This window comes from Passer domesticus, chromosome 1 (assembly GCF_036417665.1).
Source record: "Passer domesticus isolate bPasDom1 chromosome 1, bPasDom1.hap1, whole genome shotgun sequence".
In the NCBI taxonomy this organism is placed as follows: domain Eukaryota; kingdom Metazoa; phylum Chordata; class Aves; order Passeriformes; family Passeridae; genus Passer; species Passer domesticus.
Genome location: NC_087474.1, coordinates 42,833,404 through 42,845,601, shown reverse-complemented (window position 1 = coordinate 42,845,601; position 12,198 = coordinate 42,833,404). Strand labels below are relative to the sequence as shown.

The 12,198-nt window shown below is 38.9% G+C and overlaps 2 protein-coding genes across 6 annotated transcripts in view; one reads left to right on the top strand and one right to left on the bottom strand.

The window, feature by feature from the left end:
- DNAJC13 (DnaJ heat shock protein family (Hsp40) member C13) overlaps positions 1 to 12,198 on the bottom strand; it is a 56,747-nt gene that overhangs the window by 9,974 nt on the left and 34,575 nt on the right. For all 5 annotated transcript variants that reach the window (XR_010360507.1, XM_064416087.1, XM_064416109.1 and 2 more), the window contains 15 exons: positions 12,006 to 12,160; positions 11,230 to 11,431; positions 10,458 to 10,573; positions 9,557 to 9,635; positions 8,863 to 8,998; positions 7,561 to 7,745; positions 6,061 to 6,135; positions 5,757 to 5,876; positions 4,333 to 4,512; positions 3,833 to 4,000; positions 3,115 to 3,228; positions 2,665 to 2,781; positions 1,977 to 2,154; positions 864 to 955; positions 422 to 521 (listed from right to left, as the gene is read on the bottom strand). Coding sequence is in view for 4 of the 5 variants with exons in the window: in XM_064416087.1 (XP_064272157.1) it covers positions 422 to 521; positions 864 to 955; positions 1,977 to 2,154; positions 2,665 to 2,781; positions 3,115 to 3,228; positions 3,833 to 4,000; positions 4,333 to 4,512; positions 5,757 to 5,876; positions 6,061 to 6,135; positions 7,561 to 7,745; positions 8,863 to 8,998; positions 9,557 to 9,635; positions 10,458 to 10,573; positions 11,230 to 11,431; positions 12,006 to 12,160 (2,017 nt within the window). In the remaining variant the exon portion in view is untranslated. The remainder of the gene's footprint in view (positions 1 to 421; positions 522 to 863; positions 956 to 1,976; positions 2,155 to 2,664; positions 2,782 to 3,114; positions 3,229 to 3,832; positions 4,001 to 4,332; positions 4,513 to 5,756; positions 5,877 to 6,060; positions 6,136 to 7,560; positions 7,746 to 8,862; positions 8,999 to 9,556; positions 9,636 to 10,457; positions 10,574 to 11,229; positions 11,432 to 12,005; positions 12,161 to 12,198) is intronic.
- The window catches only part of ACAD11 (acyl-CoA dehydrogenase family member 11), a 66,712-nt gene that overhangs the window by 40,375 nt on the left and 14,139 nt on the right, over positions 1 to 12,198 (top strand). The gene's annotated exons all lie outside the window — the stretch shown is intronic.

The following is a 12,198-nucleotide window of genomic DNA, read 5'->3' as shown; positions in this document are numbered from 1 at the left end:
GTTTAAAAAACTATTTCTATTCCTGCTTCCTGTCATCTTCTTTAAGAAAAAAGGTGATTCCTGTTTGGTAGCTCTGCTTTTCTTATCTAGAAGAGAATAACGGATAGCTGAAGAATGTTATTAGGACAAGGCATAGAAACACCATGCTTCACTGAGGATGTATTGCAGTACTGTCTTTACTGCTCTCATTAATAGCTGAGCAACTGGATTGGAGCACAGCAATAGCTGGGAAGCCTGAGGAAAGCCTTGTTCCAATATACTGGTGTTCTTACTGTAGCTTCTCTTCATAACCCAGCTCTCTATCCTATAAAGCTAACAAGACCATTGTAACCTAAGACACAGAGCCAACTTCCTGCATTCTTATAAATTCCTGAGTTAGAAACCCTTTGCCTTGCAAGACGGAGAATCCTACGGTACTTACTTGAAGGTAAGGAATGCAGAAGTGCCAGTAAGTTAGCAAGGACCATTGCCTCAGCAATGTTGTTAACACATTCCTGATTACTTGTTACTATGTTCACTACCTGCGAAAGACCAGAAACAACACTTGATTATACTTCAGCTATTCAGACACTTTTCAGTAAATTCAGTGTATGAAATCAGCCATATGAAATCACTGGCCAACAGAGGTGATACAACATTTTTTCCTGCCACCAAATTTTTTTTGTCTCTTCAGGCAAGAAGGACACAAAGACAAAGGCATGATACATGTTCCTCCAAGGAGGAACTGACACCTTGGAACCCCAATCTTAGTATTTTTTAGATGTTACTCTAACAGCCTAAACAGGGTTGTTTATGGTGATTATGTAAAGCATCCAGACAGTGAGGTTGGGAGTTTGTGGGGGTTGGTTTGTTGAGTTTTTTACCTCCAGAGCCAACTGCTGCACCAGGCCAGCTCCATGAACACGCAGAAGGGAGAATATCAACTTAAAGTGACCTATGCATTCACACTCAGAACCTGCAAGAGACCAAAGAAGTCACTCTCCTGCTAGCCAAAGCATTCACTAAAGGCAAATTCCCACACCCATATTTCACTATACAGAGAGGTGTTAAAGATTACACAGCTGTACATAGTCTGCCACAGAAGTTTTAATAGCTCATACAGGACAGCACCTGCTGCAGAATTAGAAAATTATGAACTCTTCTCTATTAATCTAGCTTCCACAGAATTTCAGGTCAACAATATTTCAAAAACAGAGGGTAACTCCCCACTCCAAGGAAAGTAACTGATGTAGTTCTTGGACTACCCAGTTACTTGCATTCTTACAAAACAACAAAACAAATTCCATAATTTCACTTATCATTGACTATCAAAATCTATTGTCTCCAAATACACTTGCCCTTTCCCAGCTCAGAGCAGGGATGTTATCTCCAGCAGGAGCAGCTGCCTTCAGGTTTATAATTGCAAACACAGAGAACATCCCAACCAGATATGGTTTGCTTTTAGAAGTAGGAAAACATCCTAATCATTTGTCTCAGGCTGTTCCAGTCTGTACATTGATGTCTGCTCATTAAATTTTGCTGACAACTCTCAAGAGCATCTTCTCCTCTTGCTTTACTACCCTAACACATGTGCCATTTAGGTGTTTACTAGCACAAAGTAGTCAGGTCAAGAAGGATTTTTTGATGCAAGGAAGTTCTAAAATCAATTGAAGATACTTTGAAGGATTACAGAAAGTTTCTTTCAAGAGGTTTAAGTCTTCCTAGCAACGTCAGGATTGAATTACATTTAAAACCTTATGATTCAGACATGAAAACAGATAAGGCTTGAATTTAACCAAAAATTTTGCTGCATTTACTGACAGTGCTCTCCAAGTAAGGAAAAAAACAGCAAGCTTATACAGCTTACCAACAATGTTTAAGTCTGTCAGCAAGTAAAAGGAGATTCCTTCTCACTGGAAGATACAGACCACAGAGGTTCAGAGTTTTTAGGGGTGCCCACAGAAGAGTATACTGGGGCAGTTCAGTTTTAAGCCTACCTGGGTTGTGTTTGATGACATTTCTCAGAGCCTCCAGGGCCATTTCAACTCTCCGTAAGCGATCTCCATGTTGATTGGACTCCACTTTCCCAGTCTGAGTTATCGCCATGAGTGTATGAAGGTATTGTGCTTGTGAGCCTACGTAATCCAAGAGGCTGGCAGCAAATGCTTTAGGAAGCTTTGAAGTAGAGATGACAGCATTTTTAGCTGTGTGGTGCAACAGTACCCACAGTAGAAGAAAATGTATCCAAGTAACTTCTCCATTTCACATATTCCTTTCTTCCAGACAGGCAGATTTTTTCTAAGATCACCATAACATCTGGATCACATTACACCCTATTTCTATCTAAACATACACTGAAAAAGCTGCCACTACTGCAACAGGTGTGTGTTTGCCCATACATAGAGATTGACTGTAAAGCCAACAGGCACCTCCTGGAATTACTGAATCAACCCAAGTGTCTGCATCACAAGTGTAGAGAAGTCATTCAGACATCTGAAGAGCACATCTTTATGACAGACTTGGTCTTTTAATTTATTCTGCTCCAGTAAAAAGCTCCCATAACATGCTGATCTTTCCATAACATTTTCTATTTCCTCCATTCTGTTTGCACTGACAGATAGATAAATAGGAAGAATTAGCATTCCAAACACTAGTTTTAACAGAAAAAAATTAGCTACATCTCACCTCTAGTTGGAAAGTAGGGACCTCATTGTAGACTCTAACAAAAACCTCTCCCACAATAAGTTCCTTTGCATGGTCACTGAAGACAAAGTCAGATCCATAGCTCTTGTCACAATCACCCTTTTATCAGAGATAAGCAGAACAAGCTCAGACAGAAAATAATCTTGTAGAAAGTGTAATGCTATAATCCAATAATGAAATAGGCAATACTTGAACAGAAAACTTAATACTTCAGCAAGTCAGAAGCTCAGACTGAAACTTAACATGAAATGAACAAGCAAGATCTTAGGGGTTTTGTTTTCTTTTATAAACTGGAATGAACAAAGTGACTTTGGGGTAGACAACAATGGATGCTTGTATTAACCATACAATTGCATCCCAAGAAGATATAGCAAAACACAAAACAGTTTTTTAAAAAAATAGTACTGGGATGTAAAGTAAAGAGTATCTTACTCTCTTAATCATGCTTTCCTGCTGAGATTCCAAAAACTCAAGTAATTCAGCTCGTGTCCCATTGTTCCAGATCAAGTAGGGGTTCTCTGTGTTACTGTTAAGCATCTTCAGAGTCTAAGAAAAGGAATTTACACAATGTAACACATTTACAACAGTTTTGGATCGTTATGCACAGTAATCAGCATTTTTCATAGTATCAGTAAATCCAATCTCATTAACAGCTAGACTGATTACACAAGCAAGTTTAAAGTATGAAACTTCCCATATTAGAAAAACAGTATGTGTAAGTTATGTGGTAAAATCTAGATTTTAGTTCTCTTTATTCTGCTCTAAGACACACTTCAGATTCTCCATCCATTTTTGACAGTGAGCAGCAACTACCTCAGTATCTCTTTACAGATTACTTCCCTGGCACCACTCTTAAAGAGTTAAGTTTAACCTTTGCTCTCCATCATCATGATGTCCTTAAGCCTTGAACAATTAACTCCATTTTTTTGTTCCTGTATTTTTTTGAAAATATTAGTCTATAAAGCACTGTTCCTGTCCATACTGTTTGAGGCTGAACCAGCTTCTTTTCCCTGCAGTTACCTCAACTGCAAATAAAAATCACACTGCTGTTCTTAGTATCAAGTTGGCATAAGAGACTTCAGTGTTTTAGAAGTGATCAGCTACTCCTCCTATAAAGCACTAGAGAAAGTTTTGGCCAACAGATGCTTACCTCAGTAGGACTGACCACAGCAAGTTTTCTTGCAATGTAGGGTGTCAACATTCCAGCCAAGCTTTTCCTGATCGCTGGGTTTTCAGGAGTAGCTTGTTCATCAGGAAGATACCCTCCAAGGCGACTCAGAGCCAGAAGACTGAGTTTAGCAAGGCTATTTGCCACCTCCTGAAAAATAGGGAGACATTTTGAGAAAACCTAGAGCTTTCTTCTGATAGCAAAAATTTACTTTTATAGTGTTTGATATAGGTTAAAAGTGTCTCGCCTGAAGTCCATTAGAAATCACAGGCTTTGGAAGCTTTAACAGTTGAATGCTTTAAAAAAACCCAAACCAACTCAGAGTATTCATCACTATACAAAAATTCCCTTCCAAAACTCTCTGTTAATGTTACTCTTCATGCTATTCAATGATTGTAACAAATATTTGAATACACTTGGTCTCTTACTAAGAGATGGAAAATAACAGCCACTCATTGTTGACAACACCTCAGCAACAATACCTGGTGGTTTGAATCTTCACTTTTCTGAATCCCGCTCTCCTCCAGTGTATAGTCATAGTTGAAGAGGTAACCCAGTAAGTACCACAGAACTCCAGCTTGGAACAAATGTGTTTGTAGCCAGTAATCTAAGGCAAAGGAGCTAACACACTCTACTCCTAAAGCAGCTACTCGTGGTATAGTCTGAGGGGAGAAAAAAGAAGTTTGCCTTAATGACTGTAACCAAAGAATGCCAACTGGTTTCTGTACCAAAGATTTAAAACCCAAAACATGCTAATTCTGCAGTACTATCCAAGCAGCCCAGATTAAAAAATGAAGTGCATATAATTTCTGCAGGTGTAATATTGGTAACCAACAACATGGCTAATTGGTCAGCATCTTTCAAAGGGAAGAGTACTTGAATAGTTATTTCATATGATTAGAATGAAGCACTGATGAACTGCTGGAAAAGCAATTCAAAACTGTGGCAGAGATTGACAGGTGAGTTTTTTTTATGGCAACACATGTGTCCTGCAGAGACTAAATAACAGACAAGCATATACAGTCAATTACTAGAATCTGGTTTTAGTCTCTTGTTTTCACACACCCCACATGAAAAGTTAAAGACAAACTTTCTTAATTCAGACAAAATTAATATTTTTTATAATATGAGGCAAGATCAAAAGAGCTAAATGGCAAAAAAACTTCTTAAATACTGTTCCCAGAGTTTATGCTGACTGTAGTGTCTATCTGCTTATGCAAGACCTAGTTGTAGTACTTTTACTGGCTGATTAAGTACAGTAAGCCAAGCTGTCCGATGTGTCAGTTAAAAGGCAAAAGCAGCTGAATCTTTAGAGTGGCTGCAGTTTAAATGGATTCAAATACATGGTGTGGTAACAAGGCAGTTGAATTCTGTATCTCATTATTTGCTGGGATCTTACAGAAGGGTTTGACCAGGCACTGCAACTATGAGGAAAGGCTGAGAGAATTTGGTTTGTTCAGCCTAGAAAAGGGAAGGCTTCAAGGTGACCTAATTGGGCCCTCAAGTACCTGGGAGCCTGCACAAAAGGAGAGGGACTATTCATAACTGTACAGAGTGACAGGATAAGGGGAAAAGCCTTCAAACAGTGAGAGTAGGTTTAGATCAGATATTAGGAAGTATTCTTTACTGTGAGGGTGGTGAGGCACTGAAACAGGTTGCCCAGAGAAACAGGATGCCCCATCCCCAGCAGTGCTCAAGGCCAGCTTGGATGCAGGTCTAGGCAACTTGGTCTAGTGAAAGGTGTTCCTGCCCATGGCAGGAGAATTGGAATTAGATGAACTCAATGTCTCTTCCAACACAAACCATTCTATGATTCTATGACTGTCGTATCTGCCCAAAACCCAGAACACTGCCCTAAACATTTAACAGTTAAACACCCACTTGGATAAGCAAATGAAGCACTCACCTTGCCATAATACAGTAGTCTACAGAGGTCCTTAATTATGTTAGGCATTTCTGTAATCTTCTCTCTGCATTCCTCAAACTGAGCTGCAACACTATAACACTTACTAATGTATCCACATACCTACAAAACACAATATTGTATTGGTTCCAAGAGGAGGAAAAAATGCATGGATACAGTACTAGATCAATGTTTTTATTATCTATACACACACATTTGTGTTTATTATCATATTATACATATATATACACAATGCAGTCTTCTGAGAAGACCATACACTCAGTTAAAGCTGCTGCTTTAAACTCACCTGTACAGACATATCATCTGGCTTGCTAGAACGAGTCAAGACTGCTACACAGCGATTAAATGCTTCTTGCAATACCTGGGAGGATTGGATGGTGCACAAATTCAGTCACAACAAAAAGAGCTAAAAGCCAGCAAAACCAAAACATTAGCTGGTAAAGTCATTTTTAATGGCTGAAAGGAAACATTTGACATAAATCTGCTGTTTGCATAAATGGCTTGTAGTGCAAAATTCCTTGCAAGTGCTAGTAATAACCTTTGATGCTTTAAGAGCTGACAATCATCTCACATGTGAGCTAATACCTCAGTCAGTGCACAGATGACACCAAGTTGTGTGGGAGTGTGGATCCTGCAGGGCAGGAAGGCTCTTCAGAGGGATCTGGATAAGCTGGACCAATGGACCAAGGCCAGCTGTGTAAGGTTCAACAAGGTGAAGTGCTGGATCGGGCACTTGGGTCACAACAACCCCATGCAGTACTGCAGGCTGGGGGCAGAGTGGCTGGAAAGTCGCCTGGCAGAAGAGAACCTGAGGGTGCTGCTCAACAGCTACTGAATATGAGCCAGGGTGTGCCCAGGAGGCCAAGAAGGCCAATGACAACCTGGCCTGGATCAGCAACAGTGATGTTGCTGGACCAGCGCAGTGATTGTCTCCCTGTACTCAGCACTGGTGAGGCTGCACCTTGAATGCTGTGTTCATTTTTGGGCCCCTCTTTACAAAAAAGACATTGAGGTGCTGAAGCACGTCCAGAGAAGAACAATAGAGCTGGGGAAGGTTCTGGAGTACAAATCTGATAAGGAGCAGCTGAGGCAGTAGGGGTTGTTTAGCCTTGAGAAAAGAAGGCTAAGGAGAGACCTTATCACTCTCTACAAGCACCTGAAAGGAGGCTGTAGCAAGGTGGTGATTGGTCTCTTCTCCCAAGAAACAAGAGACAGGACAAGGGGAAATGGCCTCATGTTGTGCTGGGAAAGGTTTAGATTGGATATTAGAAGAAATTTCTTCTCTGAAAGGGTGGTCAAGCACTGGAACAGGCTGTCAAGGGAAGCAGCTGAGTTGTCATCCCTGAAGGTAATTAATCAGGATATGATTAATGGAACTTGTCAGTGTGGGGATTAACAGTTGCACTCTATGATCTTCAGCATTTTTTCCAACCTATATGGTTCTAATATGGTAAAATGTACAAAGAAAAGGTCTTCTGCTCGAGTGACTTATTCACATTTATATATTCTTTCATGTAAAAAATGTATTGGTTCTGTAAAGGAGCAGAGAAACTTTGTATGTAGCTTGTTTATCCACAGTTCAATAGAAAAGCCTAGGTCCAGAAAAGGGTGCAAGATGTTTTTCCTACTGTATCCAGAATATCTGAGATGTTAAGAGTAACAGGTGTCTCAGAACCAAAAGTGATTCTCAATTACATCTGATTCCCAGGTATTGAGGATCTAAGATTTCTAGCTATGGAAAAGTTAGACTAAAAACATGCATTTCAACACATTTCTTTACATTTACCTCAATTCCACTTTCTCTCCTCAGTTCTTCTGCATTTAATGCTGAACAACTGACAGTATGAAAAGCAAGTTCTGTAGCAGCAGGCAACAGTGGAGATTCTTTGGAAAACAGAAGGTCATCTGATGTTTCAATGGTAATGGTCTTTATCAGCATAGGATAGCCTGCATACTTGTAAGGTTTCAAATCTGAAAGAGGAAAAAAAAGTCCAAGTTTATGTATATGCACAGTCGAAACAATTTAAGCCACCACAAAATTATTGGTCTAAGATACATAAGATATACAAGGACTAGGAAAGGAAGCCAAACACCCGGGAAACCTGAGCAGCCCGCACAATCTAACTCCTCATCACACAGAACTGCTTATTCTAGAAGCTAATAGAGCTTCACAGGAAGAACTCATTTAAGATCAAAAAGGCTTATCTCCAGCTCAGTAATCCCCAAGCTCAAAGATTTCCCAACAATGCTTGTCTCTCTCCAGAAAAACTCAAGTATAGCTTGGTCTCTGTCTTGGGCCAGGACTGACTAGCAATAAGCTTATAAGGACCTTGTCCAGTTTGACACAACAATTTTAAGTTTTAAATTGCATCTTTCACTCCTGTAGAATTCAGCAGGGCTAAAGCATAATTTCATTTTTCATACAGAGCCAACTGCAAGGCAACACACTTAAAGTCAATACCAATGCTGTCCCTAGCTCCACATAACTGACAGGACTATGATTGCATTTGAGGTTCCTAGTTTATCATTATAATGTAACACTTAAACAGAAAAACACTGTTGGCTCTGCAAGGGACATGGCAGCAGATACCAGCCTGGGACTGTAGCTGGAGCCAAGTGTTAGGGTGCTCTAGCTACCCCTCTTTCCCAATTGAGCAATGAGATAGGTCATGTTTCAGCACACTCACCCAAGGACTCTAACGCTGGTCAGAATTCCTGCAAGAATGCATCATGTGGCTACAGACAATGAGCCAATCTCACGTATAATTAGCATCTGGGAGACTGAGTACTAGTGAGGATTTTTCTGCACAGACAGAATTATCCGTACAGAGGAGGATTCAAATTGATCAGTGTTGGAGCAGCGCACTTCAAAGAGCTATTCATGCTGTTTTGAATTAAGTTTTACTGCAGATTAGTTTATCTCATGGAAGAAAAGGTCCTAATTTGAAGCCCTATATCATAGATACATAATGCTGTGGCAAGTCAGAAACCAGATCAACAGAGCACAGACTAAAGAAGAGAGGAGATTAAAGCTGACTGAAATGACTACTAAATAAATGAACATAAAACACTGAGGCAGCATGTTTACCTTCCTTATGCCTGTTGAAGAGGATGCTTTGAGTTTTCAAGATCAAAATTATGTTTTCTGGATCTGGCCCATCTATCACCTTGGCAGACTTTGTGCACAGAAACTCATATGCTTTATTAACTTTTTCAAACATATCCTGCCAATAAGGAGAAACAGCTGTAAGTGTTGTTAAGAACACTTTAAATTACCAGAGCATCAGTATAAGTGCAAGTAAAATAAAGCATTTCAGGTTACTAGCAACAGCACTAGCTTTGCTGCCTCACTGCACTTCAGGAAATACTGCAAACACTGGTTGATAGATTAGTTTTCTTTTGTCTCCTGAACTCTGTCCTAGGCAAGAGACTTTAAGTCAATCATAGTATGACAAAAGCAGTAAGACTGTGAGAATGGGCAAACCCAGTCTCTGAAAGGGAAAAAACTAGCTTGTTTAGGTCCTGTGTAACTCTCTAAACAAGAACATTTTGAGATGTGAGTCCGATCTGACTACACCAGTTTACTGTAGAAATCCTTAATCCTTGAATGGTATTAATTATATTATTAATCTCTAGCATTAATCTTTATTTTATAATTCACCTAGAGCATAGCTTTTAAAAGGAAGAAAGACAAATCAAGTGTGCATTTCAAAATACTTAACATACGTAAGAGCTGAATATGTTCCCATTTTATTAACACCATAAATTTGTGCTGTACATACCCTGCCTTCTGGATTCTTGTCTGGGTGGTATTTTTGAGCCAGCCTGAAATAGGCTTTCCTGATCTTACTTTCATCATTTCTGCAATAAAACAAGTTCCATCAATTACACTTAATAACCAAAAAAACCCTAAAACAACAAAACCAGCAAAACCAGCCTGGGGTTCTGAAAAGAGTACTAAGTGCAATTGAGTGAAAACTACAAAGCTCTCCTATTTCCATTTTAAAACCCTGCTTCATCATCTTACACTGAATGGGGGGTAATTGTGTGGTCACAATAAGAAGAAATTTTGAAGATTAAAAGTATTTTAATACTTTCAAGGTGCTCAAAGTCCCTCAATATTTTAAATGAAGTATCCAAATGAGCTACAAGTGTTGAAAGTTAGTATTAGTATTTCACCATTTGCAGTTAAGTGCACTGGTCTTGAAGGATAAACAAACTGCTATTGGTTCACTTCTAGAGACCTGAAGTCAGAAACCAGTGGCAAGACAGGACATAAAAAATTCTAAGGGTATAATCACCAAGAAAAAGGGCAATATGGGGGAGGGAGAAGGATGATTATAGAAAAAAGCTCCTCTGAACATATTCAAGTTCTGCTATATTCTTTGCTCACTACGGTTAAAGCTTGTCCTTTAAAAGAGGAAAGCTCAGAGCATTCTTTTCCCCATTTTCAGCTTATCTAAACACTTTAACAATTGTTTTCTCAAACACTGGAATTCTACTTCCAAGCTTTGTTTCTTTTTAGCAAAGCAATCCTTCACTGTGAAAGAAGCAGGTGCTACATGTGACCGAGCGGGTACCACTAACTCGTTCCAAGTACCGAGATATGAAACTTCAGTTTGTTCAGTGCATGGAGTTTATACAAAAGTATTTATACAACTTTAAATCCTGAAGACAACTTACTGGCCTTGTCCTCTGGGCAGGTTAAGAACTTCATAAGCATCATCTATTGACATGGTAGGTGGCTTCTTCTCCACCTCCTTCTTCCAAGCTTCTAGGGTATCTTTCAACAGTTTAACCTCAAGAATTACAATTTATTAGTGTTTTATTTATGCTGACACCAGTATACATAATTTTTAATAAAATGCTGTTTTACTAATGAATCCTGTATTTTATTCAAGGTAAAAGCACCTTGAAATTAAAATGACTATCTAAGAGTCAAACTGGAAGATGGAGAACCACTTAAATAAGACGCACCTCAAATCATGATACTAAAAAACAGAAAAGCTGCATGAATAAATAAAGCTGCTTAGACAGATCTAGTCTATAGCCTTGTACCAAAAAGATCTCCTCAGTTAATGTACTGACATGTTAGCTTGTTTTTTTTGCAGCATGGACAAATAAGAACCCCAAAGTCATAACTTCCATTCCCTCTCTCTGCCCCCAAAATAAGATTCACTGAAACACTCTCTGAAGTGTCTTGGATACTTGATTTTGTTATTTAAGTAGTCACAACAAGAAGGATACACTTATGAGATTGCTATGTGGAAAGAACACTAAGCTGCTTGAAGATAAAGTATGGTTTAATGTATTTACTTGTGGTCCAAAACTCACAATAAAGGAGTTACTTGCAACAAACCTAGCACTTGATTTTGTTAATATTTTAGGGTTTTTCATTAACTTTTAGGACTGAAATATCAATAACTAAATGAATCCTAAAATGCTTTTTACTTACTGGATCTTTAATTGGCCAGTCTGGAAATCTGAGTGTATCACAAAGATGCTTGAGGTAATAAATGTTACAGAACAGCTCATTTTCCAGTTGGGGATAGTTGATAACAGGGATGGGACAGTATTGGTAGAGGGCTCTTGTATTGCTTTGAAGACGAGGAGTAAAGTCAGCAAGATGAGCAGCAATCTTCTCGATCATTAGGCGCCTAAAAGTTAGAAAGTTTAGTTTAACACTTGCCCAGCAGTCCTTAATCCTCACTCACAAGTGTGTTCAATGATTTCTTCTGAAAAGGTTTTCCTTCGAAATAGGACTCTGTCCTATTCTATTAGAGACCTATTTAAACACCATGAAAATTAGTGTATTAAAAACAATTAAAAGTAATATTTTACCTTTCTCAACACGTCTTTACTTTCTGCAAGACCCTAATATGTATTGGAATATTAGGGGTATATTACAGAGATGGGCGTTGGTAATAAAAAAGTACATATAAATGAGTAAGCATAAAACACTTCACATACATGGTAAAGTCTCCATTCAGAGAAGTAACTTACTCAAGACATTCAGGGAAATACTCCCCTTCCCACTGCCAATTCTGCTCTCCCTTGCACTGGTTATTTATTGTTGAAGCAGAGTGCAATGCAGGACATTGCCCTTGCAGAAGGCAAACAAGAGGAAGCCATGGAATCCAGGTATTTTTAGCTTTCTTTAAGAATGTCAAATACCTCTTCAAGACAACCTGTATTTCAGATTTATTTGTCCCTCTGACAGAAAACAGTTACCTCATTTCATTGCTCCAAATTGCCTCCGGCGTGTCAAATTCTCCAAGGAAAATCTCAGAAAATTTTTCTGGTTCATAGTTTTCTAAATAACACACCATTGCTTCAGGAAGAATATGTCCAAGTATACTTCTTTGAACTATATCTTGACTTTTTGTCTACAGAAGAGATCATATGGTCATCTCAAAGTTAATTG